Genomic DNA, 25,918 nt, shown 5'->3' with positions numbered 1-25,918 from the left:
GCTTAGATTTTTTTTTTTAACGGCAACATAATTTACAACTAGTACACTGGTGTCAGAGCTGGCATGTTCTAAATCCGCATCAGATTTATGTAATGCCGTTGCTTATCAGTGAATGAAGTCATAATTATTGCTTTGTACCATTAAATAGCATAAATATATAAACTGTTATACAAATTGCAGCAAACGTTTCCTCTAGGGAGCTCTAGACCAAATTTTAATGTCGTGCATTTGTCTGGGATGGCAGTTTCTATGGTATATAATAATGTTGATAAATTTTACTGTAGCAAGTGACATTTTAAAGCATTAATTTTGGTGCTAAAAAAAAATCCTGAAGAATGCTCAGACCAAACGGGGAGATGCTCTGAAGCCCTGCTGGGTGAGGTAGGGTGGCAGGGTGGGGGCACTGCTTAAGAGTGCAGCGGATGACATGTGGCATCTCCCAGGGCCCCTCTCCACACGAGAGCACCTCCTCTCCTCTCAAGTCCCCAAGGAAGGCAGTAGATACATTTTCCATGGCAATGATGATAATTAATTTCAAAAAATTCAAATCGATTCATTTCTGCCTTAAATTTAAAGTGTGCAAGGGAAAGCGGAAGGAGGGCATGAAAAAAGCACAATTGGTGGGGATGGTCCTTGTTGTAACCTCCTTCCCAATTATGTAAATTCTGTGTGGGGTGAAAAAAATCCCCATCCTAATTAGAGATGCAACACCTGGCCTCAGACGATGTTTCCGATGCCAGGCGTGCGGTTGCATAGCCTCCTAAAGCCATTATCGTCAAGAGCGACTTCTTCGAGAAGCCCCAGGATAGCACATGGCATTTACCTGGTGTGCTCACCAGAGAGCCAGTGGCCAGGGTAGAGGGCAGGAGGAGGGCTTCACCTTCTGCCTTCAGGAGGAGGCATGGGGGCTGGGGGATGCTCTGCCAGGGCCCCCTCACCACTCTGGATCTGACCCAAGAGATAGACAGTGCTACTCAAGCTGCTGTCCCTCTGTAGCCCTGGCCTTGGCAAGTGGGACATTCTCTGAGAGGCTGTGTTACCAGTGCACGGGGCAGGGCTCATCTCTTTCTTACATTCCCGACTTCTCCCTTGAGTGTCTTAGAGCCCTCTGGTGAGTGCTGTGCCTCTTGGTGACATGGCAATCCTTAGTGTCATCTTTTAGCACATGGTCCGCTGGTACCTTTGTGTGGGGTGGCACCTTGTGGCTGATTATGGCCAGCCGGCTGTGTGTAGATGTGGCCTGTGTCACATCTAGGCTGATTCACGGAACCACCAGGGTGAGATCCTCCAGAGTTCTCTCCCCTGGGCACAGCCATGATAAGAGGTGAAAGCTGATCCAGCAACATGGCTGCCTTGTGTTCTGTGAGCGGAGCCCCCTGCAATGAGCCTTAAGGGCAAGTGGGAAATAAACCTTTGTTGCCTGCAGCCCTTGAGATTCAGGGCTCTTTGTTGCTACAGTATATCTTAGCCTATCCTAACTAACACAGACCTCCATTTATTCCTCCAAACTTTACAGTTTTTCTGCAGGGCACTGAAAGTACCACCTGATTTTTTTTCTTGGAGAGAATATCAAGTAGATAAAAATTTTGTCCATTATTAATAGTGAGCAAACAAGAGAAGTTAGGAGAAATTCCTAAGGTCAGTCACACAGCATACAAGCATCAACATGCATGCCTCCAAGCTACACCTGCCTGTGCTCTTTCCTCCTCCTGGCTTTGAATAATGAATTCTCTTTAAGTGGGGTCACAATCTAAACTGCCTTTGAAGTTCAGGCAGGCAAAGGTGAAGCTGTGGAGAATAGGACAATAGGGCTTGGCAAGGAGTGCAGGAAATTATCCTAAAAGCATCTAGAGTTAGCTTTCTGCTCCTGGCCTATCAACTTTGGCATTTACTTCTGTGCCTGCTAATGATAGCTCTAGCTTCCAGGCACACGTTCTTCAGCTGCTGTGCGTGTCTCTTGCTGATGTCTTGCCCGAGTTCAAACCTTGAACTTTGTAATGAAATCCTTATACGCTTATTCCTTTATATCCTCGACTATTGGATAAAGTCCTTTACAGTTAGAATGAAGACTGACTTTTAGTGTCCTAGTGTCTGATATCTGAGTGACCCTGGGTGATTGAACCCCAGAACCCCACCTCCTCCTTTTCTTATAAATGAGGACTCTGAGCTCAGAAAGGGGAGTCTGTTACCAAAGACAACCCCCAGTAGTTTCTCAGTGAAGGACTTGCTCTTTGCAAGTGGAAGAATAACACTTCAAGTGATGTAGAGGGGTTAAAATGGAATGAAGAATAACCAGGAGGGAAAGCAAATATGTTCTTAAAATATGTTGACGTTTTCTGTTTGTATAGTTAGAAGACAGTTATTGTGGGCTTACTACATGCAATGTATTCAGTTATTAAAAAATCATGGTGAAAAGATATCCTGCAGTTGTGGGGGTAATCATTTGAAACTTCCGGCAGATAGAATTTAGTTCTTATTCACACTATTTCTAACATCTAACCCTATACTTTGCATGTAATGGAAATTAAGTGTTGAATTTAATTGCTTTTATCCTTCTGCTATGAATGGTAACTGTCACTGATAGTAAGGAAGTTAATGCAGGTTAGGGTTGGAGGGCTTGGGCTCTGTCATGTACCGTGCAGTGAGGATAGGACTATGACCTCCTTGTAGAGCTGTTCTGAGCTCATCGCAGGTGTGAAGTGGTTAGCATAATGTCTGGTCATGGTCAGCACACGGCCAACACTGAGGTAGCCCAGGAGAGCCTATCATTACCAGCTCAGGAGCACAGTCACGGCAGCATCTGCACAGCTTTGTTGAGGATGCAGGAGTTTGGTTCAGCACGGGCAAATCCATTCCGCCCACTTCTATGAGCCGTGCAAAATACTTTTGCATCCCAAACTGCAAAATCGCCATAGAAAGCAAGTTTGGAGGGTTGTTCAGCACGAGCTATTGCTCCAGCCTGTGTTTGCTTCTCTAAGATTTGGTGCTGAGCAGGTGGAGTGAGTGGTCACCTGACTGCTGTGTGGTTGGCAGCATGGGGCATGGCACTCACGTAGTTCACCGGCTGTGAGCAGGATGGGCAAGATGGCATGGAACTGGTGGCCAGGGCAGCGGTTTCACATGCTGGTTTGTTCTGGGATTGCCCTGTTCACCTCTGGTGGCCTCTGCTCTCCTGTAGTCTCCACTGCCTGGCCCAATAGCCTGGAGAGAGGACTGGGAGAGGAGCTGGTCCCTGAGCATTCACTTTCGGCTGTCACTTGTTACCTTTTGTGTGCTAGTGATACGAGCTTAGTTTTCCCATCTGTACTGGGGACTAACAATGGTGCCTCTGTCTAGCTTGCTCACAGAGGGTAAAAGAGACATGGGAGTAAAAGTATTTCGTAGGGGCTAAAGAAAAGGCCATCTTGGGCTCCTTAGCCAGGACCTGAGATAACACAGAGTTTAGGAATTGGGTTCCCATCATGAGTCAGCCCTGTTGGTAAGCTGGGAGCTTGGATGAGGTACTTAACTCACACAGTGCCAGTTCCTCCATCTGTACAATGGGAATAATAACAGCACCAGCGGCACGGCGTTCCTGCGATGAGTGAGTGGCCAGCTGCAGAAAGCAGGCTTAGCCTCAGCTCTGCTACACTATTCTCACTGGACTTGGAAAAAGTCATGCCGGTTTGCATAAGGAGGTGAGCTCAGAGGTCAGGGTGGTGTGTTCTATTCCCAACATGTCACCCACACCCGGGCTGCATGTGGCACTTTGGTGCTTGGTTGGTATCTGCAGAGTGGAGGAAGGGCATGTGTGACCCTGGAATCACTGGCACACATGAGTCCCCCCAGGCTCATGTTTGGAGCAATCCTTTGCCCTTGAAGCACCCTCCTCCCTGGGACATCTGCCCCACCTCTGCACCTCAACACGCCTTTCCATGGCCAGCTTTCCCGGGAAACCACCCCCTCCCTCCCTCCTTCTCTCCCTCAGTAGGTGTCCACCGAGTCCCCACTGTGTGCTGGCATGTGCTAAAGTAGTCCTTACCCTTCCCAGAAATTTCCCTCTTGGAGTTACCTTGACTCCCATCCCAAACATTTCCTTCTCCCTCTTCCTTAAGGCAATGATTCACTGGTGTTATGCTTAGGAGTATTCTTGCCGTTCCCCTCCCCTGCTTAGGCAACAAATTTTATTGATGTATAGCACCTATCCAGAAAAACACTCCCATCCTAAGCATATAGCTTGATGGATTCCAAGAAGCAGAACTTGACAGTCCTCTGCCAGCTCCCGGTGCCCCTCCCTGCCTCTACCTTCTACTGTGTCAAAGCCAAGCACTGTCTATACCTTTAGATTTCATGGGTCCATAGGGTCCTGATGTCACTGGAGGCATTTCAAATGAGACATGGGACTGATTCATCCCCGTCTCTTGGACTCCTCGGCACAATACCCGGCATTTGCTAAATAAATGGGTGGATGGATGGATGGATGGTGGGTGGGTGGTGGGTGGATCTCTTAGTGCAAGAAGACCAGTGATGATGCCCATACAATAGTGGCTGATGGTGGTTGCATTCAGTCGACCCTTTCTAATCAGTGCTTTACAGCTGCTTCTTGTGCCCTCACAGCAGCCCTGTGGTGTAGACATCCCTCTGTTCTCACAAATCAGGAGACTGAGACTCAGAGAGGTCAGCAATTGCTCAAGGTCAGCCAGCCGGTGAGTGGCGGTCACTGTGACCTGGGTCTGCCAGCCATGTCTGGAACTGGCATTCTGTACCTCACTTCCCGCTGGTTTACAGCCCTGGGCAGTCCTTCCTCAGCTGGGCCAGCTGGACTCCAGCTCAGCCGGCAACAGTGAGGAGCTGTCCTTGGCGTGCGAGCTGCCGGTTCCAGGCTGCCCACGTACACCCCTCCTCCCCGCCAGGAGCCCCATCCCTCCCGGGTGCACGGAGCCTTCTGTGTGCCTCTCCAAAGGACAGGGCATATTTCTTCCCAACCCTCTCAAGACCCAGCCCGCACTGGAGGGCTTCATCATTATGCAAATTAGCTGGATTGGATCCGCTCCCGCAGAGGACTCCGGGGGCGGCAGAAGGACGGAGCTGCCTCCGGAGCGCCGGATTGAGCCTCAGATTAGGCCAGTCAATGGGTGGGGGCCAGGAGGGGGTGGGCACGGAGATGGGGCTGGTGCCAGTGATTTGCCACCCTGGGGAGGCTGCGGGAATGGGGGCAGAGCTGGAGAGCCGGCTCCTGCTCAGCCGGGCCCCCTGTGCTGTGGCTGAAGATGGGACAGAAGAAAGACATTCTTTTTGGATTTACTCTTTGTGTATTGAGCCCTTTTATGATTCATCAGTAAGTAAATATCAGCTGAGGGGTGATTTGTTTCTAACAAGCTTATAAAATACTGGCGTCATTTGTGGGCTTATTGGAGTGCTGATTATAAACACTCCCCCATGCCCACTCCTCTATGTCAAATTAGCATTCAAAATACAAATATTGGATCTTTGGATTCCTTTCTGCTGTCTCTTTGGAAGCCGGTGGGACGGTCCGGGGCAGCAAGAGGACCACAGACGAGGAACATTTAGAACGTTCTTAAAGACTTCAGAGGTTCAGAGGGGACCCCTCACTGGGCCCTTTGAATGAGGGGGCACAGGGTCCTCTGAGCCCAGCTGGTCCTCTCGCCTTTCTCATTGCCAAGTCTCCTGTGACCCAGAGCTCCCAGCCCCCGAGCCTGTCATCTTCAATCTGGTGGAGGGTGCAGATCTGGGCAGGCTGCGTCTGGCCTGGAGCTGCCCCCTCCTCTGGGGGCTGGGGCCTTGCCTGGACCCAGCCAGAGGCTGTGGCTGCTAAGGAAGTCTGAACGAGCCAGGGGCAGGAAGCTGTCACACACCCTGTGGGCTCCTGTGCCTCCCTGGCATCTCTTGTACACTCAGAACCTTGTCTCCGTCTCCCTACACCTCCTGGCCTCTGCTTTGTGGCCTTAAGTCCTATCAAGAGCATTTCCCCTGGCCTCCAGAGCACCGGCTTGCCACAAATCCCCATGTCACAAGCACGAGGTGTAATGCAGTATGAGAATGGATGGCAGCCCACACCTTGTCAAAGCACCTGCACAGCCACGCAGGAAAACTAATGGTAGCTGAGAGTCCAGCAGGTGCTGGCCGAGCTCTACAAGTGCATTGCATTGCTCAACCTCAGCATCACACACAGTTGTGTCCTTATTTTACAGATGGGACTGCTGGGGCCAGGAGAGGTGACTTGGCCCCATCACACAGAACCTAGTCTTGACAAGTGGCCTGCTCAGCCTTCTTGACAGATGATAGAATTCAGTCAAGGCCACAGGGAGCCACCTGTGTGCAGGTAGGAACCTGGGGGGCCCAGAAGGCAGGTCTCTGTCCAGGCCTTGTCCAGCAAGAGCTCCTGGGCGAGAAGTATCTCTGCTGCTCAGGATCTCTGCCCCAAGGAGCCTCAGGGAAGGGTGATGCGGGGCCGTGAAGATCTCTGGTCCAGCCACCTCCTTTTCCAGATGGGGAGAGCCAGGCTGAGAGAGGGGATGCTGTCATCACCCCCAGTTTCCCAGTCATTAATCAGTGGATTCAATATTTTTAAATTAAAAATATTGCGAGCAAGAAAACTAGAAAACACAGGCAAACAAAACTAAGAAAGAATGCATCCAGCTATCAAGAGATGATCCTCTGATACCTTTGTATGTGTCCTTCTGGCATTGCCAGAGCACCCACAACACACACATGAGCATAGTTATCTCTGTCCATACTCCTCCCCTTTGCCAAAATACTATTGACTTGAGTACCTGGTTTGCTTTATTTCTAATCAAATATTTCTATTTCACTGTATGTGAGACGGAAGATTGTCCATCCAAAGCTCCTTTAGAGCGTGTGTTTGTCTCTGGTTTAGGGGGCTAGAGACAGGGACTAAATGCTATTTATCTCTAGAGAACATGCTTTGACCAAGCAAGCACTGATTGAGTGCCGCTGTGTGCCTGCACTTGGCCGTCCACTGGTAATGTCCAGGCCATGGGAGCAAGATGAGGTGGTCTGTCCTTCCTTCCTGAGTGTGCGAACAGAGGGGAGCATAGGTTCTCTATGCAGAGAGCAGGGTCTCCGATAGGTCTCACACCATGCGGGGTGGAGGGCAGAAAGTGCTCCTCTAGATGGAAAACCGTGAGCTGAGCTCCAAAGAGATCTTGCTGTTGGCAGGAGGGGCTCAACCTGTGAAAGTTAGGGAGGTATCCTCTGTAGACAGCAGGATACTGGGACCCCTCTTTTATGTTGGACCCTGGTCATGCCTGCACATGTGTAGTCTCTGCAGGGCATGTGGGATTCCTGCTCTTCTTAGCTCTGGACAGGAAGAAGGGAGCCATCCACCTGGAAGTCAGGCTAGGGCCCTGTGTGGATCTCCATCCAAGGGACTGGAGTCATGGGTTAGATTCACTTTTGATGTTTGGTAGCAAAATTCAATGTGCCTTGCTAGGACTTGGCTTCTGGAGTTCTGAGTTGTCACCAAGATCTGGCCTTGTGTGACTGGGATGATTAAAGCATGAGGTGAAAGCAGAGTAATCGGTTCTGAGCATTGGATGTCTTCTTTCCCCAGGAATCTAAATCCACATTATGGCTGGGATTAGAGCTACTGTATTTGCTGGAAAAATCTACACTTTGTGGATCTCATGGTGGGTTCTGGAGCAGCAACTAGCAGCTGGGCTCCCCAAGTGAGGCTGCTAAGATCTTATGGGCTGTGTGTGTGTGTGTGTGTGTGTGTGTGTGTGTGTGTGCGCATGTGTGTGTTTGTCATGGTCAGTGGGAACAGAGGTGTCATCCTTCCAGACCACATTCTTCAGTGACAAGGACACTGCTTCCTCACAGCAGACCTCTGCCCATCTTCTTACCCTCTCAGAATGGCCCCTGTCCTGGGCCCTGATTTGTGGCATTGTATGTGACAGGTGGGAAGACTGAGGGTCTCATTGCTGGGCCCCTAACTTCTGCCAGTTCAAGCATCCAGTGTCCCCTAGAACTCTGCTGCTCCCCACTGTAGAGTCTGAAGAGAGCCACTGTGGGTTCTTGAGCAGGAGAGTGAAACAGTGTTGTAGAGCCTGGAGGGTTCCTGGGTCAGTGTATGCTGGTTGGACTGGGGGAGGTGGGCCAGGGTGGAAACTGAGGTGAAGTGCCAGGTGTTGGATGTGCTTTTTTCCACAAGGCATCTAGGAAGATGTCTTTTCCAAGGAGAAGGCACAATGCCAGCCAGCGCTGTGTGGAGGGGCGTCCTCCTGCCACTGCGCATGGGCTTGGCGCTGGCACCTCTCATCACAGCTACCGGCAGCTGTTCTGCCCGCTGAGCTGGCTTGGAGTAAGGAGGGCTATGGCTCCTTCACCTAGCTCCCCAGCTGTGCAGCAGTTAGCCTGCCTGCTTCCTTCTGCGTGCTCTGTCTCCTTCCTCTCTGAGGTGGGAGGTGTCAGCTGGACCAGGGGTGGGAGATGATAGGGTCAGTCAGCCCAGATCTCCAGCTGCAGGACTGCTGCACAAGGGCAGGCACAGCTGGGTGGGCAGGAGAGCTGGCTGTGGGCAAGACAGGTGGCTGGGCTGGGTAGGGGGTTCACGCTGCCCAGAGGTGGGTGACCTCACATCAGGTCTCTGGGTGCTGGGTCCAGAGCATCCCAGATAACTGTCTGGAAGGACCCAGCTCTGGAGCTGAACAAATCAAGTTAGTGCTAAAGGTGAGCTTGGGGGACCCCCATAGGCCTGGTCTTGTCTCTTTCCCATTGGCTAGAGGAGGAAGGGAAGGTGATGACAGCACTGTGCTTGACTTTGAGATGGTGAAGGAAATATTGATGGGGGAGGGGCAAGTGGGTAAAAGAGGACAGTTCCACCTAAAAACCCTCTGCGAGGGTCATGTGCCTTGCAACCAAAGGTCTGTTGATCTCTGGGAGCTTTCAACTGAACTCAAGAGACAGCCACTCCAAGCATCAGTGTCCCCAAGGCTCAGTCCTGGCGTTATCCTTAGTGCCGTGTGACGACTGGAAGGCACTGTCACCAGCGTGAATGTATTCATTTATCCCCTGTGGTGCTGAGGTCTCCCAGCCTCAGCTTCCGTTTCATTTCAGTCGGGTCTCAGCAAAACCTTGATTCTTTGAGATGCAGAGGTAAGACGCCCTTCGGGCCACTTAGTTCTCTGACAGGCTGCAGGCTTGGCTGCTTGAAGGTTGGACTCCCTGAACTGGTCATTCTCTCTTGGCTTTGGTGACCCACACATGTCCGCTACTTGCTGGCATCCACATGTTTCTGAAGGAGATATAGCAGAGAGGATGCGGGTTCCTCAGTGAGAGTGGCTGAGTAGTGGTGTGGCTTGTGGCTTCTAGACTAGCTAGTGGGCCCACATGTTACTGATCCATCTCATGGCCTGCTAGTCCAAAGCTACAGTATTTGTGTTTTGCATGTGCTAATAGCCAAAGTGCTAAGGCATTCTTCACTGGACAGATCGTCCCTGACTTCCAGTGATTCAAGTTATAGTTTTTCAACTTAGCCGCAGTGTGAAAATCATATGAATTCAGTAGAAATTTTCAGTTTTCTTTGAAATTTGGATTTTCTTTTCCTGGGCTAGCAATATTCCATAGGATGTTTTCCTGAGATTCTGAGCAGTAACAAGCCACATGGTCAAGAGTTAAGGCAACAGGTACCCTTCTCGTTGCTGAGCTAGGGCACTTGGTATTTTAGGCATGTGATACGGATTTCAGACCTACTATACCTTCAATTTATGACAGACATAACTGAAGAGCATTTGTGTTTTGAAGCATGTATACCACAGCTCAGTAAACACTCACTGAGCACTTGCTAGGTGTCCAACACTGTTTAGGATCTGGGATTAATGCTGATAGGTGAGGGGTAGCCTTACCTTGCCTGAATCCCCACCCAACACTATCCAGATTTTTCTGCCCGTGACAGAAACGTCCTGCAGTGTCCAAATTGCTAGTCCTTAGCCACAAAGATGTGGTTTCTGTGATTTGGAAGCCAAATTTAAAATTTATTAACTTTAATTAGGTTAAATAGCCACAAGTGGCCAGTAATGACTACTGCATTGGAAATGCTGATCTAGTAGATGTCCTTTTTAAAACTTTTAATGGAAATCAGTCATCATGTTTTAGCTGTGTCATCTGTTTTTCTCTGCTAGGGGTGAGGATTCCCTGGGTCAAAGTGGGGTAATAGTTTCCAGCTTGAGCACTAGGTTGTCTTGCTGTAAGTACCAGTAACTGCAAGTACTGTCCTGTGTCTTCCCAAGTGGAGAACTTTTTTGAAAAATGTTACCTCTTGTACTTTGCACATGTGTTTGTGTTTGCATGAATGCATGTGGTTAGCTATCTAGTTTTTTGACATAATGCTGTTGCTCATTTTTAAAAATGATCTTGGTAGGGACAGAAAATGATGCTGGCAGGAGAGAAAACCCTTGAAGCAGGGGTACTGCATGTGTCCCCGTTAGAGCCAGTGACAATAAGGGTTTTGTAGCCTGCCTGTCACGATAATTGTATATTATTAGAGGACATTAATCTGAGGATTATTAACATGATGGATTTTTAGGCAGCTGCCTTATTGTGGAGAACTTTACTCTGAGATCAGTGATCTGCATCAGTAGGTGTTTGGCATGTTAAGGAGGAGTACGCTACCTCTTTGTACCTGGTGGATCCCCGGGGGCTGCTATAGAATCTTCATTTTCTGACGTGACCGTCTTCAGTCTGCGGCAGGCAGAAGGGGTGTAGGAGTGAGGAGAGCTGCCCACTGTCTTCTTTTGCAGGAGAGTAACCCCCAAGCCCTCAAATTCTAAAAATTTAGAGAAACAGAAGTTCTGTATATTTTTTAATTTCATTTTTTGTGACAGGGAAGTTCTTTTCTAAAATGTAATTGTATTTTTTTTTTTTTTTTGCAGTCCTGGAGAGCAAGCCCAAGACTATGCACATGCTAGCGATATCCCTAGCCCCAGAGTTCTAAATTGCAAGAACTCTGAGAATTCGGTCTTTAGAGTTCTCAGTGGGGACCCACTTTGTTCTCCTGTCTGAGGTTATTTGATGACTCATTTATTTTTCCCTTCTCTCCATGAAGTGGCTGAAATAGTTACTTTTTGTCTCTTGGTGATATGTTCAGGTCCTGGTTTGTGACATTTCTCTTGCCAAAACAACCGGTCACTGTGTCTAGAAAGCTATAAACTGTTAAGAGAGCTAGGAGATTGGTGTCTGTCTGTCTGCAACATCAACACTTTCTGCCCTCTGGAAGATGGTTTGCACCCTTACTCACCACCTAGGGTCCAGGCCCCATGGGGTTGCCCTCCCTAGAATGTGGGATCAGAGGGCAGAGCTACAAGGAGCAGCCCTCCCCCACCCAGCCAGACCATCCAGGCTGTGCCTGTCTAGGTCCAAGGTTTGGGTGCCTTTCAAATTCTGGGGCTCCCTGTTGGCCCAGCTATACGGGAGGGCTGGCCAAGGCCAGAGTAGAGGAGGGGCAGGTGAGCCTGAGCCATGACCTCCTATCAGGCTCTGCTTTGACCTTGAAAATCCCACTGAGTTCTAAGAGAGGAACAGGGCAAAGAGCCACAGAAAGCCAGGAAGCTGCAGTGAGCTATGGTTGAACAGGTTGAACACAAGGGTTTGAAATATGGACACAGGGTTTACCATCACAAATATGAGGTATCATGTGGGGGTGGAGAAGCGTAGAGTCACAGTTGACACTGAGGCCCTCTGAAGATGGAAACAACATAGACTGGGTGCTTGCAGTGGGCCTGGGGCAGTCTTAGGACTCTTGTTGCCTTCACTGGAAGATGGAGGTGAGAGGACACATGCTTCGTGCCTGTGTTCTCTGGAAGGCAAGGCTCCCGTTCCCCCATGACATCCACAGTGGGTGTTTGCATTCGGGTTACCAGGCCATGGGCGTGGGGCTACAGGGGGGTGTGATGTCAGAAGTAACAGTGACAGTTACAGTAGTCTCTAATCCCTGCTCTTCACTTTACTCTGTCTGGCTTTTAAACAGCCCCAAGAGGTAGATGCGCACAGACAGGAGACAGAGGGACCGATGGAGGGTGCTTGGCCCGCTGTTACCCTGGGAATCTGTAGTAGAGCCAGGACTATCCTCCGGCTGCCTGGTTCTCAGCCATATTTTCCCCGACTCCCCGCAGGATCTCATCCTGCTGCAACAAGGCAAGTAGGGGGCAGTCAGTTGCGCTGTCCTATGCACTGTGATGGGAAATCTCCAGGGGCACGTGCCCAGAATCATTCTGCAGCTTAACTGACCCCTGGCTAAGATCTGTCTGACGTGGCTCCTGGGAGCAATAGGTCAATGGAACCATCTGGAGTCTTTGGATTTGAGTTTTGGAGGAGGAGGGAGCAAAGTACTTGAAACTTAGAATATCTGTGTCCTGGAGACAGGCTCTGGCCAGATGGCCCGTCTTGCCATGGAAACCCCAGGGTGCAAGTGGGGTGGCTGAGCCAGCTGGCCTTTCCCAGGGCATGAGACCAGGAGCAAAGGCCCACAGTTCTCCCCTCCCAGCCTTCTTCCACCAGACCCATCTTGGCCCCTCCCCCAGGTGTGCAGGAGGATGGTGGCCATGGGCACCTCTGTGTACCTTCTCAACCAGGAACAAGCCTCAGGTAGGAGCGAGGCTCATCCACACCGGCACCCAATAGGGCAACCTAGTGATCAACCTAGAGACACAGCAGCCTGGGCAGCAGGCTGGGTAGGGGACACAGTCTGCCTCCATGCTGGCCTTGAACAAATATTGGAAGGCATGAGGTCCAGGGCGATTGAGCAAGAAGGAAGTGAGGGGAGGGAGTGCTCTCTGCTCCCCCTGTACTGCACCACGCCTGGAGATAACTAATTCTGCAAGGCAGAGTTCGGCCCCGTCTCTCTCCTGCTATCCTGCAGCCTCCGTGTGGACGTTGGACGTGGCACTGGCAGCAGCATCGCTGTGGAAGTGGGGATATGAGTGGGTACCTGGGTAAATAAGTATAAATAGTTTTCCTTCTGATATGTGACCGGATTATTTTCCAGTTGATTTCAAGCCTTGGCCCCAAGTGGCCCACAGATCAAAAAAAGATAAGGGTCAGTTACAAGGTTGAGCTCATTCTCCGTTGCCATGGCAACTGACCTCCGGCAACCCTCGGAGGACTACACCCAGCTCCCCAGGTGATATTTTTACTGTCCACGCCATCAATCCCAAGCCTTTCAAAACTCAGACTGCCTAATTGTCAGGGCTCTGTTTTGAAGAGGCTCTGGGTCTCCTGTGGGGCCCCAGTTCAGGCTGCCAGAGCTCATTTATAAGCCCTCCTGAAACACGGGGGACTGTAAGATGGGTCCCTCCTGGCCAGAGAGGCCTGGGAAGGTGCCCCCCCAGTGGAAGAGGAAGGGAACAGCCCATCCTCTAGGATTAATTAGGAAAATGTGAGTCCCAAGTGGGGTGGGGGTGGGGGGCATGCCTTGCACAGTGGCTGAGCACTCTTGACTCACCGGGAGCACTGAGGGGCCTAGAAGACTTGGCCTGGGGTCAGGGCAGTGCTGGCCTGCGGGAGCCTTAGCCACCCGCCCCCAGTCTCCAGCAGCTCCTTCCTCCAAAGACATCCCGCAGCATTTTCAGCCCCCCCAGTCTTGATAACAGAAATAATTTCTTACTGTTAGTTGAGGGTTTTGCAGTCTTCTGTAAAGTGTAGACAAAAGCAACTTTAAAGAACTTTGTGCTTTTTTGAAGAGCCATAGCATGCACTCCTGGTGGAGGCGGTGGGAAGGCTATGAAAACACAGGTTCTTGGGAAAAGATTGCCCAAGGGACCAGCTTCCCTAGGCCCCACTGTTTGAGATCAGTGGTTCTCAAACATTCCTGTACCCCAAACACTGGCACGCTGTCCTCATTCTGTAGGTCTGGAGCTGGCCCTGAGATTCTGCCTCGCTGACAAGCTCTCAGGGCTGCTGGTGGTGGTGGTAGGGCTCATACTCTGCCCCGCAGGGATGTAAGTACCAGAGGGCTGCCTGGCCTGGAGTGCTGGGGACCCCAGGATAGGCCCCTCTGTCCTCGTGTGCCTGTCCCCCAGTTATGCCTGGCCTCTGATGCAGGGCTCCCTCACATCTGATTTTCTCCTTTGACCATTAGCAACTCCCAACCCAAACGCCATCCCTCCCCTTCCCCACAGCCTGCTTGGCTCATTTCCTTGTGGTAGTTAATGATGGTCAATAGATAGGCAGCCTGAGCTGGCTACCGTGATATTATTACCTGCCCTCTTCTCTTCTGCCCAGGGGTCTTTGTTCCTCTAGAAACAAAGGACCGGCCCCTCCATCAGCTGCCGTGTTTCTATTTCCTATTATGTGCCTACAGAGTTATTTATTAGGATGGTGTCAGGGGGTTCTCTCCTGGGGTTGCCCCTCACGCATCACCTTTTCCTCCTCGTTTGCTTGTCATGCTCACCCTCTGTGTGTGTGTGTGTGCGTGTGCGTGTGTGTGTGTGTGTGTGAATGCACACTCATGCACATGCCAGGGCTCCTTTCCTTGACCTGCCGTTCGGCACAGGCCACAGGCTCTGACACCAATGCTATGTAACGTAATTCTCTGAAGTTCCTTACTGGAGCTGGTATCTGAGGGGCTTCAGGTGGTCAGGCAGCTCATACTTTCCCTTACATTACTTCCCCTTACAGAAATCCTAGCCCATGGGACTGTCCTACGCTGTCAGATGTGGAGGCCACCACCTTCCCTGCCAAAGAAGATGCCAGGTTCAAATGTAGGAACTAAGCTGGGCATGGTAGCTCACACCTGTAGTCCCAGCACTCTGGGAGGCTGAGGCAGGAGAATGGAGAGTTTGAGTCTACCCTGGGCAACTTAGTAGCTTAACAAGAACCTGTCTCAAAATTTAAAAAATTTAGCTTTGCGCAGTGGCAGTATTGTAACCAAAGAGGTTTATCCAAGGTGCGATTATTGCTAATTGAAGTTTTAAAAATTTAAAATGGCTGGGGACGTTGCTCAGTGCTGAGGCGCTGGGTTCAAGGTTCTAGAATTGGAAAAAAAAAAAAAGGTGGAAACTCAGTGGGGTGGCTCTGCCATCCTCCTTCCCGCCTGCAGTTTTGAATGACCAGGGAACACAAGGTGGCTTGTTGCCCAGGTCCCCAGTCATGTGGTTTTTCCTTGGAGGACTGCTGGGGGTGAGCAGTATGCCCCATCCTGCTCTCCTATCCGCCCTGGGGGGTCCCTGCCTGGTGAAGCATCCCTTTTCCCCTTGGTCATTTGAGGAGACCTCCCTGTCTGCACTTGGGAGCAGACCATGGTTCTGTGATGATCCGGACAGCAAGTTTCCAAGATGACCACTTACAGCTTTGTAAACGGTGGGTCCTGTGAAGTCAGGATGTAGTGCGGCATTCCCCAGCACCTTCCACCCCACATTCTAAGCATTGTGCTGAGGGCTTTACCCCAGTGATTCCTTTCTGAGCACCTCCTAGCTACCAGGCCTGCCCTACGGAGCCCTCATGGAGGTTCTTTTCGTGTGTGTGTGTGTGTGTGTGTGTGTGTGTGTGAGAGAGAGAGACAGAGAGAGAGAGAGAGAGAGAGAGAGAGAGAGAGAGAGAGAGGGAGGGAATTGAATAGACAGCCTAATCTGTAATGTGTCAGGTGGTAAGAGGCACCATCAAGAAACTCAGAGGCAGGTAAGGTGCTAGAAAGGACACAGGGAGCCCTGGTCTGACCTCTTGGAGGAGGTCCCACAGAGCAGGCTCCTCCTGTGTGTGTAAGGTGGGGAAGGTGTGACTGTCTGGGAAGAGTGTCACAGGGAGGGCTCATGTTGTGGTTACAGTTCCGGAAACACTCGACTTGTCTTCCCCTATCCTCACAGAAGCTAAAGCACAGCGGGAGTGAGCCACACGGCAAGAGAGTGCTGGAGCTGGGGTTCAAACCCAAGCGTTTTCTGGTTACAATGCTTCTATCTTTTATTGCTGCTACTTCAATGGAGATGGTGTGTTGTGCTTCCTAGCCACCCAAGGCGGCAGTCTCGGGTCCCCTCCTGGAGAGGTATAAACATGCCTTAGTGACCCCACTCCCAGGGCAGCATCTCCAAGTGCAGTCCCTGCTAAGGGAAGAGCCGGGCTGGGCCCAGCAGTATGGTGGGAGCAGGTCATGCTCAGTGCAGTGCAGCCCTAGAACAATGCCCTGTCCACTCCCTCTGCAGCCTGCTGCTCCTCCCTCCCAAGCAGCAAATTATGGCCTCTGAATGTGTGCCCGGGCCTGCCTTTGACATCAGTGAGGCCCACCTGAGCTTCACCTTCAGGATGCTGATAATCAGCTCTCTCTCCTCCTGGCTTCCCCCAAGACCTGTATGGAAATAAGTATGTGTCTGCCAGGGATCAAATGCTTTTGGAGACAAAAGTCGGTGCCGAGGACATTACAGGGAGCTATCATCTCGGCACGATGCTCTTCCACAAAGCCCTCTGCTCCTCTTTTGGGCTGACACAGTTTCAGCCTGAAAGGTTCCAGCAGGCTGACTTGGTTTTAAGCAAAAGCACATCCTATTATTTTTTTGAGAAATGAAGTGTAAAATTAACACTTATTATTCCTGAGCAGAAGAGGAAAAAAAGAGAGAGGGACTCTGGGATTTTTGCGCTTGCCGGGTTGGTTGTTTGGCAGTTGGGGGGTTTTTATTTATTTTTATTTTTAAAATCATAATAAATCAATAGATTTCCCTGTGCCAACCTCGACTTATGGGGAACAGGAGGCAAGATCTGAATTTCAGCAGGTGAAATCTGCATTCCACTTCACTTTACAAATGAGCGGGGCTGCATAATTCACTTCGGTTGCATGGGTCTCTCTTATGGATGCCTGTCATGTGCTGTAAAAGAAAAAATAGAAAGGAGGGGAGCAATTGTGAGTCTTAACTCACAAAATCCTCCAGCCCCCCTGCTCAGGTGGAGGGGCCCGTGAGCTCAGACAGCTTTGTCATTCTGCTCCAAGGTGTCAGCCGAGTGCTGCGCGGTCTTATATAATTCAAGAAAGTGATTCTCAGAGGGTGCCACTGTCTGCGGACCCCGCACCTTGGGACGGGAGAGCTTGTCGGCGCCAGCGGGCTGAGAGTGATGGTGCAGTGAATTCTGTCAGCATGTGTGGGCTCACGCACGTACTGGGTCATAGGCACGCAAAGGAGTGTTTGTCACACTAACTAGGGCAACCCCTCTCCACCTCCCCAGCTCTGCCCCAGCTTCCTGGATGGGTTTATAGGCAGAGGTACATAATGGCCCCCCAGGGGATCACCTCCTCCCCCTCCTATGGGGAGGAGCCCTTGGCTTCAGAAACATTTGCAAATCAAAAGGTCTTCCCTGAGTGGGAGCAGCTCCCAGATCTGCGGGTACCCCTCAGGCTTTATTATGGCTCCCCTAATTTTACTTTTTGCATGTTTTCTTTCTCCTTCTCCTCCCCTAGGTTTGACTTCTTTAAGCTCTTGGGGGAAAGAGACAAAAGGGTCCCGAGACACGAAGTTGTCTGTTGGGCTCTTGATCTAATTAGCCCGGAACCTCACTTTGACACCGGTTGGGGGCTGTGTTGTGCGTAAAACGGCAGCCGTTTAGGCCCCGGAATCTGCTTGCCGCTCCCGGCTGCCTGACTGTGCACATATTTATGAATGTGGGCGCTGGGCGTAGCTGCCTCTATGAATCAGACGGGATCGGCTGATGAATTGCTCGGCACTCGGAGAACGGAAAGTGACTGTCAGACGTGATTTCTCTGATTTATAAGTTGCATGAGCCGTCTTTGTCCTCTTGGTGTTTGTATATCAGACAGGCATGTCTCCATTCACAGCCAGTGGTTAAAGGCGCCCGCTCTGCAGAGAGCCGTAAATCTGCCTTTGCCGTGGCAGCCCCAGCCCAGCTCTGGCTGGGCAGAGGGCCTGGCCTGCACTCCTCTCCTCCACCACCATTTCCTGAGCCCCTCCTGCAGGTGGGTGCAGGTGGGGTCTGAGGGCCTGGAAGCCAGAAAAGCACAAAACATCATCCTGGCCCACAGCTAGTTGCAGGGACCAGTAAGTCTTGTGTGCTATGGCAAAATGAGTCAAGGGTCACTGTGCCCAGGAAGGAGTCATGTGGTGAGGCTGCCAGGAGGTGCTGTGCGGTGCAGGGGTGGAGTACAGACGCGTTAGGATAGTTTTAGACCCTGTTCCGAGCAACACCCCCTTCTGGCTGGCTGTGTTACCTTCGTGAGGGGTCTCATTGTCGGAGCCCATTTCTTCTTCCTAGAAATTCCATGTTCCTGGCAAGCAGGGTGACTTCTGAGCTTCAGATGTTATAATCTCTCATAGAGACCTCTGCACACACCCTGTGCCTCCTTCATGTCCGAAAGCTGTGTGCATTCTAATTTGGAGGCCGCATAGAAGGGAAGTGCCTCCTTCATCCCTTGAACCCACACTCGGGGCTGGTGACTGGGAAGCCTTGTTTATGCTGGGGGCAGGGGTTGCGGTGGGGGGTCTTCTGAGGCCGCCCCCACATCGGAGGCCATCTCTAATTATGATGAGGGTCTCGCTGTGGGAGGAGAGGACGTGCATGGGGCCTGTGTGGCGAGTGTGCTGAGCCTGCCCTGTGTCCCTAAACTTGTCAATGAATCCCTTTTGCGTTAGTATAAATGGAAGATCCACCTGAAACTCTGTCGGGTGCGTGTGGCCTAGTTGCTGGGGCTCCAGGGGCATGACAAACACCCAGTAGATTCCAGCCAGTGGGCTATGTGGGGCAGGCCCACCTGCCTGCGCACGTGTGTGTGCACGCAAGCCTCCGCGGAGGGTGTCCGGGGGCAGGGAACTGCCAGGCTGGGGGACATGCCTGCTGTCCCTGCCAGCCCCTGCCAGGGCTTGGGGACCCAGGGACTAACCAGGAGCCTCAGCCCATCTGTGTTTGTATCTTGCCACCGGCAGAGCCCCTCTGCTACCTAATTCTTGCCTTTGAGGGCAAATCAGAGCACCTGGCCCCTTTGGTGAGACTGGTTCCCTGTGGGAATTCAGGGAGGGCTGCGTCCTCGGCTGTCCCAGATAACGCTTTTACCACTACTGATGTACCCAGCAGTTAAACACTTATTGAGCACTTGCTGTATGCTAGGGACTGCTTCACATTTATTAACTTACTTAATTCTCACATCAAATCTAAGAGGAAGGTTGTTGAGTTTTTCCACAAGAGGACACTGAGGCACAGGGAGGTTAGTAATCACGCAGTAATTGCAGAACCCACTTTGGACTCTGGGTGACGGGATGCTGAAACAAGCAACTTCTCTCACCTGCTGCCCACCCCTGGGCCATGGGCATCTGTTTTTCCATCCCCTTGCAGCCACGAGGCAGGGGTGCAGACTGCCCTCCTCATCATGCTTAGCATGAATGGATGCCCAGGGTGTAGGACATGGAGGAAAAACAGCTAGGGTTTGAACTCAGCTCTGCCTGGTTCCAGGCAAGAGTGCCAGACCTCGGCTCTGAGACTCCCTCCTGCTGGTGTGACTCTGGTGTTTGGTGGCTCCTTTCTCTGGGTGCCTCTGCATGGAGTTTGGGGTTGTGGCAGCTCCCAGGTGTGGAGTCGGAGCCGTGTTCTGGTCTGGAAGCACGACAGGGGTCTCACTCACTGTCTGCGCTCCCCTGGGCAGGCCACTTGTTTCAGAGAGGGAGGGGATGTTTTGTTTGTTGCATGATCTACCAGTGTGGCTGCGCATCGCTCTCGGAATAAAATCCCAGAATCCTCCAGCAGCTGGCACGGCCTCTGCAGTGTCCACCTCTGGTCCATCCGACTCACCTTGCCCCCCCCCCCGCCCGCCCACCCTGCCTGCACTTGAGCTTCGGATACACTGTCCCTTTGCTTCAGACCTTCGCCCTGCCCCCTCCTGGTGCCCCTCGCATAGCTCACTGTCTGAGGCTTCACTGTGTGCCAGTCATTTCTGTAATCTGTCTCCTGCCCTCCACCAGAAGGAGGCAAGGGCAGTACCTGTGTAGTTTGCTGAAGAATCCCCAGCTCAGAGCAGAGTTCCTGGCACATAGTACATGCTCAATAAATATTTGATTAGATTTTTTAAAATCCTAGTTGAGTTCCCTTCTCCATCCAGTATCTCATTGTGGGTCCCTTTCCACAGCAATATGGTCTCAGAATTCAAGCTGTTGAACATGGAATGTGACCAGCAGGAAAAAACAGAGCCGGTGCTGTCTTCAAGAGCCACATATTTAGACCTGGGCCCCTGGGTTCTGCAAGTCACTAGGGGCTGGGCCATCCGGATCCCAGAGGGATCTTGGTGTGTGTGTGCATCCCACAGAATCTGAGAGGGGCTGGTTGGGGGCCCCCCGGCTCATGCCTGGAGTCGGGTGCAGGTCACTGACTCGTCATGGCTTTTCCTTGCAGAGGAAGGCATCAACCACGAGTGTAAGCTGTGCAACCAGATGTTCGACTCCCCGGCCAAGCTCCTCTGTCACCTCATCGAGCACAGCTTCGAGGGCATGGGCGGCACCTTCAAATGTCCCGTGTGCTTCACAGGTAAGGTTTGGGTGTGCATGACAGGAGGGCACGTGCCACTTGGGACCCAGGTCAGCCCTTCACGATGTCCCTTTTGGCCCTGAGGCTCACAGGCCACTGCCCTGCACCCTCTCCATGCAGAGCTCACCCACACCCCTCCTGACCACCACCCTCCGGGCTTTCCTCTTGGGCAGGCTGGGTGCCACTTTCCCGGCTTCTCTGCATAGCTACTGGAACCTTGGTCCACCCTGCTTGCCGTTCTTTTGTAATCTGCTCTTCCTGGGACCCACATTTGTTCCCCAAGCCACGAGTTCTGTCCAGCACTGAGGAGGGAGGGGGGTCCCCTGCTCCCTGGCTGGCCCAGTTCCCTGGCCCTGGCCTAGCTCATGTCCCATCCCTGCTCCAGGTTGGAGGGGTCAAGGGCAGCCCTACTGGCCAAGTCCCCAGCCCCCAAACTGGCTGCCAGCCCAGGCAAGCGGCTGTCCCAGCCCGAGGCAAGTCTCAGGGGCTCGGCAGGCCCCTCCTGCTGCCCAGATGGCAGCCGGTGTGCGTGGGGGAGCCTGGCCTTCCCCTGCCTCCCGACATCTGCCGTCTGCCACTGCAGGGGCCCACCCTGGGGAAGGCGCCTGGCGGGAGGGCGTCTCTGAAGTGCTCACCTCCCAGACACACAGCTGCTGCAGGGCCGCCTCCTGTGTGTGCCCAGGGCTGGGCCCCGGAGGGACTTCTGCCACTGTGAGGCCGGGGCTGGGACCTGCTCCGTGACAGGCCTGAAGAGGGGCTGTGCCCTGGGAAGGCCGCCCCCACACTCTCCCCTCTGGAGTCCCAGGAGTCCTGGAACGCCCTGGTGCCTCTCTGCCTCCTCTCAGGAGCCCCCACCCATCTGTCACCATCACACTCAGAGGAGGCTCACAGTAACCCCGACAACAGGAAGAGCAATTCAGACTGGTTGAGCAACTTCTCATCCCAGACACTGAGCTAAGCTTATTTCATTCTAGTCTCAACTCTGCCACCTGCTCACAGTGGGTCCATGGGCAAGTCACTCAACATTCCTAGCGCCTCAGTTTTCCTATCCATTAAATGGGGATAGCAACAGTCCTTACCTTACAGGTCTGTGAAGTGGTCGAAGAGCTCATACTCAGAGGTATCTGGCTGATGCTGATAAAGAGGAGGCCACACTGACTGGCCTAACTATGTGACAGGGTCTTGCTATGTAGTCCAGACTGGTCTTGAACTCACTGTGTAGTCCTGGCTGGCCTCATACGCATGATGATCCTCCTGCCTCAGCCTCCCAAGTGCTGAGATTATAGGCATGCACCACCACGCCTGGCTGGGGTCATTTTTTAAGCATTTCATGACTATTAGCTCATTTATCCTCACAATCACCCAGTAAGGTTCATACTCTACTGAGCTGTTTTTCCAGTGAGGATGTGAAGCCCAGAAAGATTAAGTGACCTGCCCAAGGTTGCGTAGCTACAAAATGGCAGAGCTCAGCTTAACTAGCTCGAGGCCCTCTAGTAGTACTACGAGTAGGTGCTGGTAATGCTCCCAGTGGTACCATCTGGCCACCTTCATCAGGCCTGGGTGGTCCCTCCTTCAGGGAGGCAGGGGGCAGCTGCCCGGTGGCTGGGCTGGTGTCTGAGCCTGCCCTCTGACGGTCTTGTCCTGTGCAGTCTTCGTCCAGGCCAACAAGCTGCAGCAACACATCTTCGCTGTGCACGGGCAGGAGGACAAGATCTACGACTGCTCCCAGTGCCCGCAGAAGTTCTTCTTCCAGACCGAGCTGCAGGTGAGTGCCTGAGGTTCTGGGCCTCCCGCTGGGGTCTCCGGCAAAGCCCCGAGGCTGGGGGCTGGTGCTCAGGTCACCTCCTCATCAGAAGAGCCACAGTGGCCTGGCTCATGTTCCTGGGGTCTCCCAGGCATATCTCTCCCCTCCGCAGGATTCTGTTTTCCAATGACATTATTTGATGATGTTGGACAGAGCTTTGTCCTTGTGGCCAGTTTGGCCAGGTGTGGGGGCTGGAGCTCTAGGGCCTTCAGCTCTGCCTAGGAACGCCAGAAGTAGGAAGCAATGGATGTTGGTTTGGCTTCAACACGGAGGAAGGGGTACCAAGGCTGCTGTGGCCCTTGGGGTGCGGGCGCTTGGCCTGGCCAGCTTCCTTCCATCCTCCTGCAGCACCTGCAGTAGCTGAGAGGGCCCTGGAGTCCTTCCTCAGCACAGCAGCCACTGCCTGGAGCACCATGTCACTCCTTCTGTGCTCCCCTACCGCTGGTTTTCTGAAGACCAAGATCTGTGCCCAGGTGAAACTGCCTTCTCTCCCACAGGGCTTTGGAAGAAATTCCCATGAGCACTTTAGAGGTCACATGCCTTCCAGAAACACTGCACATAAGCAGGAAAACTCACATTGCACACATAAAGGACGTTACACACACACAGCTCCTCACCAGTGTCATGGACAAACAATAATGTTGTGTATACACAGGAATACCACACATGCACAGCACAGCACAGCAACCCCCAAAGAAAGGCCACCAAAACCCCACACAGACAGATGTGCAGGAGGCCCACATTATAGGCCGCTGCCTTTGCTAGGAGGCTCAGGGTAGCTCAGCCGGCACCAGCAGTGTCCTCTGGATCTCTGGCTGAGGACAAAGGCTCTTTGGTTGCTTGGGTGACATATCCAGGTCAGGGGAGGCCTCTTTTCCTGACCCTCAGTGGCCTAGGCCCACAGGTGGTCCATGTCCACCCGTATTTCCAAGGTCACCGAGGCAGGGAGGATGGGGAGCTGGTGACCAGTGAGCTGGCTGTCCACTTGGAAGGGACACACATCACCTTATCACACGCTGTGTCAGCCCAGGTGAGCCCTGTGGCCATGCCCAGCTTCCATGAGGCGAGGAAGGGGGCGTCATGAGGCTGGGGCTGTGTACCCAAGGCAGCCGCCTATCACTTGGGGTGGTGACATTGGTGCCTGATTCTGGGGACGAGGGGCTGTCCTGTGGGCAGGCCCCATGCCAGGGCTGGCAAAGCTGAGCCCTGACCTTGTATAGTGCCTAGAGGTTCGCTCAAAGTGCCTAGCGGTTTTCATCCTTGGGCAGCCCCTCTGATTTCCCATAGACCCTGTGTTGCTCGGATGGTCTTTATTCTACTGTCACAGTGTGGGACAGTTAGGCATCCATTTGCCCAGACCCAGGCCCAGCGAGGGCTTTCTCTTCCAAAAGCCCATCATCAGTGGAGATTGGGCTCCTGCCCAGGGTTCCTAGGGATCCACATCCTGTGTCCAAGCCTCTGTGCTACGGATGTGGGAGGGGGAGCCCCCTTGTCCACATGTAGCTGTGGGTTCCTTCTCCTGAGTGCAGGGTGCAGCCTGCCCTGCCCTACCTGCCTTAGCTGCTGGGCCCAGCCACCCATAGGCTCTGCCCCCTGCCAGGTGGGTGATGTAAGGGCGACAGGACAGCCTCTGCAGGCACACTAGCACATAGAAACCACAGTTTACGTACACGGTGGATTTGCTCAGTCCCTGCCTGAGTATGTTGGATTTGGTGTCATACCAAACACCAAGAGAAGGATGACTAATCTCTTCTTTATCGGCTGTAAGATTCTCCCGGGGAAGGTTCCCATTCCTGCCGTTTGGGAGCTTCATGGGCATCAGGGTGATGAAGCCCAACCTCGCGAGTGTGGAGGGACAGGAGAGCTGCCCGCTACAAACCGCATCTCACTGTAGCTCCACCTGCTACGGGCTGTGGATAAACCTGACCCAAGACTGGGTCATGTAAGTGGGCAGTTTCCTGAGTCACCCTATTGACCTGTAAGTCAGGTCTTCGAATGCTGAGAAACTCACAAAATTACAGCCTTAAGGAGTCACTATTTTCTGCAATTAATGATTTTAATTACAGACCGTTTAAACAGGGAAGTGTTGTATCAATGCCAAGTCTATGCAAATAATGGCTTTCGCTAAGTAACTTGAATAGTAATTTTCTGGTCTTTAAGAGGAGCGTTTTCAAACCCTGAACCTGTCCTTGTTATTATGCTGCAGCTGGGCCTGGAAGGCCGTGTTCGGGTGGAAGGGAAGTGGCGTGGGGGTTTTGAGAAGGGCGGCAGGGGACCTGGCCCGACCGGAGATTCTGCCCTTGTTGGGCCCCTAGCTGGCTCTTGTGGCCCCGTGTCACTCAAGATCATGCAGGGAGACTCAAGGAAGCTCGTGTTGGGAGGCACAAGGGACTGTGGGCTGGGAGTGTGTGAGCCACGCATCTGAGGACTGAACTCACTTTCGGACCAGAAAGCGCTGGTGTGGGGCTAGGGGCATTAGAGGCATGAATGGACCCCACCAGGCTAGTTCTGTGTCACCACTGGTTTATCTGCTTCCAAATACAATGTTTTCTTAGGCCACATTAACAGGAGCATGGTTTCCAGGATGAAGGAGTTTCAAGTCCTGTTTGATTGTGAGTGTAGCTTGCTCTGTCTAAAAGACTGAGATTAATTCAAAGGACTTTGAAGAAACCAGGGCATATTTATAACAGTGGTTAGGAGCCCATGAGGGAACAGAACTCTGCTGCTCCCTTGTGTGAAGCATGTATGTAGCGGCCCCACTCTGTGGCGGCACTAGTTTGAGAATCAGGAGGTCAGTGGTGAACAAGACAAAGATGCACCTGTGAGCCTTCCCTTCCCTGCCACCGGTTGACATCTTCCACAAATGATCAGTGACACAGATTGAAACAAGGTGATGGGCCAGAGCACTGTGGGAGTGAGCGAGGCACTCTTGGGTGAGTAGGAGCTGAGGCTCAGGGGATGAGTGCAGTGTTCGTGAAGGAGAGCCATGCGTGCAAAGGCCCTGCGGACAGCATGAGCAAGGTGTATTGCTAGGACAGCAGCGGGCAGCTCACACAGGGAGTTTGGGGAGAGTTGTGATGAGGAGAGGCAGAGAGGGTCCCTGTTCTCCCAGTGAAGGAGCTTGGAATCTACCCTCATGGGGATGAAAAACCAAAGGGGAGGTTGGGGTGATGTGATTAAATCCTGTGGCAAATCAGAAATTTGCTTTGGAAAGATGACACTGTTCAAAGAGTCTAAAGTCACAGAGTGAGAGAAAGTTGCAGATCACGTATCTGATGAAGGACTTCTGTCCAGACCATGTAAAGAACTCTTGAAACTATGATGAGGAAGGGATGCGGGCCGAATGAAACGAGCAAAGCCTTTCGGCAGACGTCTTGCCAAAGAAGTGCATCATTCGCTGTGGGGAAGAGAAACGCAGACTGCACTGTGATGCCAGCCACACCCGTTCGGAAACCTGCGCAGGAACGAGAGGCCGAGGAACCTGAGAGCAGTCAAGGGTGTGGAGCAGTGGGAGCTCCCACACACTGCTGGTGTGTGAAATGGTCCAGCTACAGGACAGGAGAGTGTGAGTTCTTACAAAGTTAAATGTACGCGGACCCTGTGAACCAGCTCACCCACTCTGAGGTGTTTGTAGAGAGGAAGGGAAGCTTAGCT

At 52.3% G+C, this 25,918-nt stretch overlaps 1 protein-coding gene across 9 annotated transcripts in view; it reads left to right on the top strand.

Moving 5' to 3' along the window:
* Positions 1-25,918, top strand: part of Znf423 (zinc finger protein 423) — a 317,473-nt gene that overhangs the window by 267,986 nt on the left and 23,569 nt on the right. For all 9 annotated transcript variants that reach the window (XM_013516282.1, XM_013516283.1, XM_013516276.1 and 6 more), the window contains 2 exons: positions 20,329-20,460; positions 22,110-22,225. In XM_013516282.1, the coding sequence (XP_013371736.1) occupies positions 20,329-20,460; positions 22,110-22,225 (248 nt within the window). The remainder of the gene's footprint in view (positions 1-20,328; positions 20,461-22,109; positions 22,226-25,918) is intronic.

This window comes from Chinchilla lanigera, unplaced genomic scaffold, assembly GCF_000276665.1.
Source record: "Chinchilla lanigera isolate Chin_1 unplaced genomic scaffold, ChiLan1.0 scaffold00032, whole genome shotgun sequence".
Lineage (NCBI taxonomy): Eukaryota > Metazoa > Chordata > Mammalia > Rodentia > Chinchillidae > Chinchilla > Chinchilla lanigera.
The sequence above is the reverse complement of the archived record's forward strand: the minus strand, read 5'-3'. Positions and strand labels throughout refer to the sequence as shown.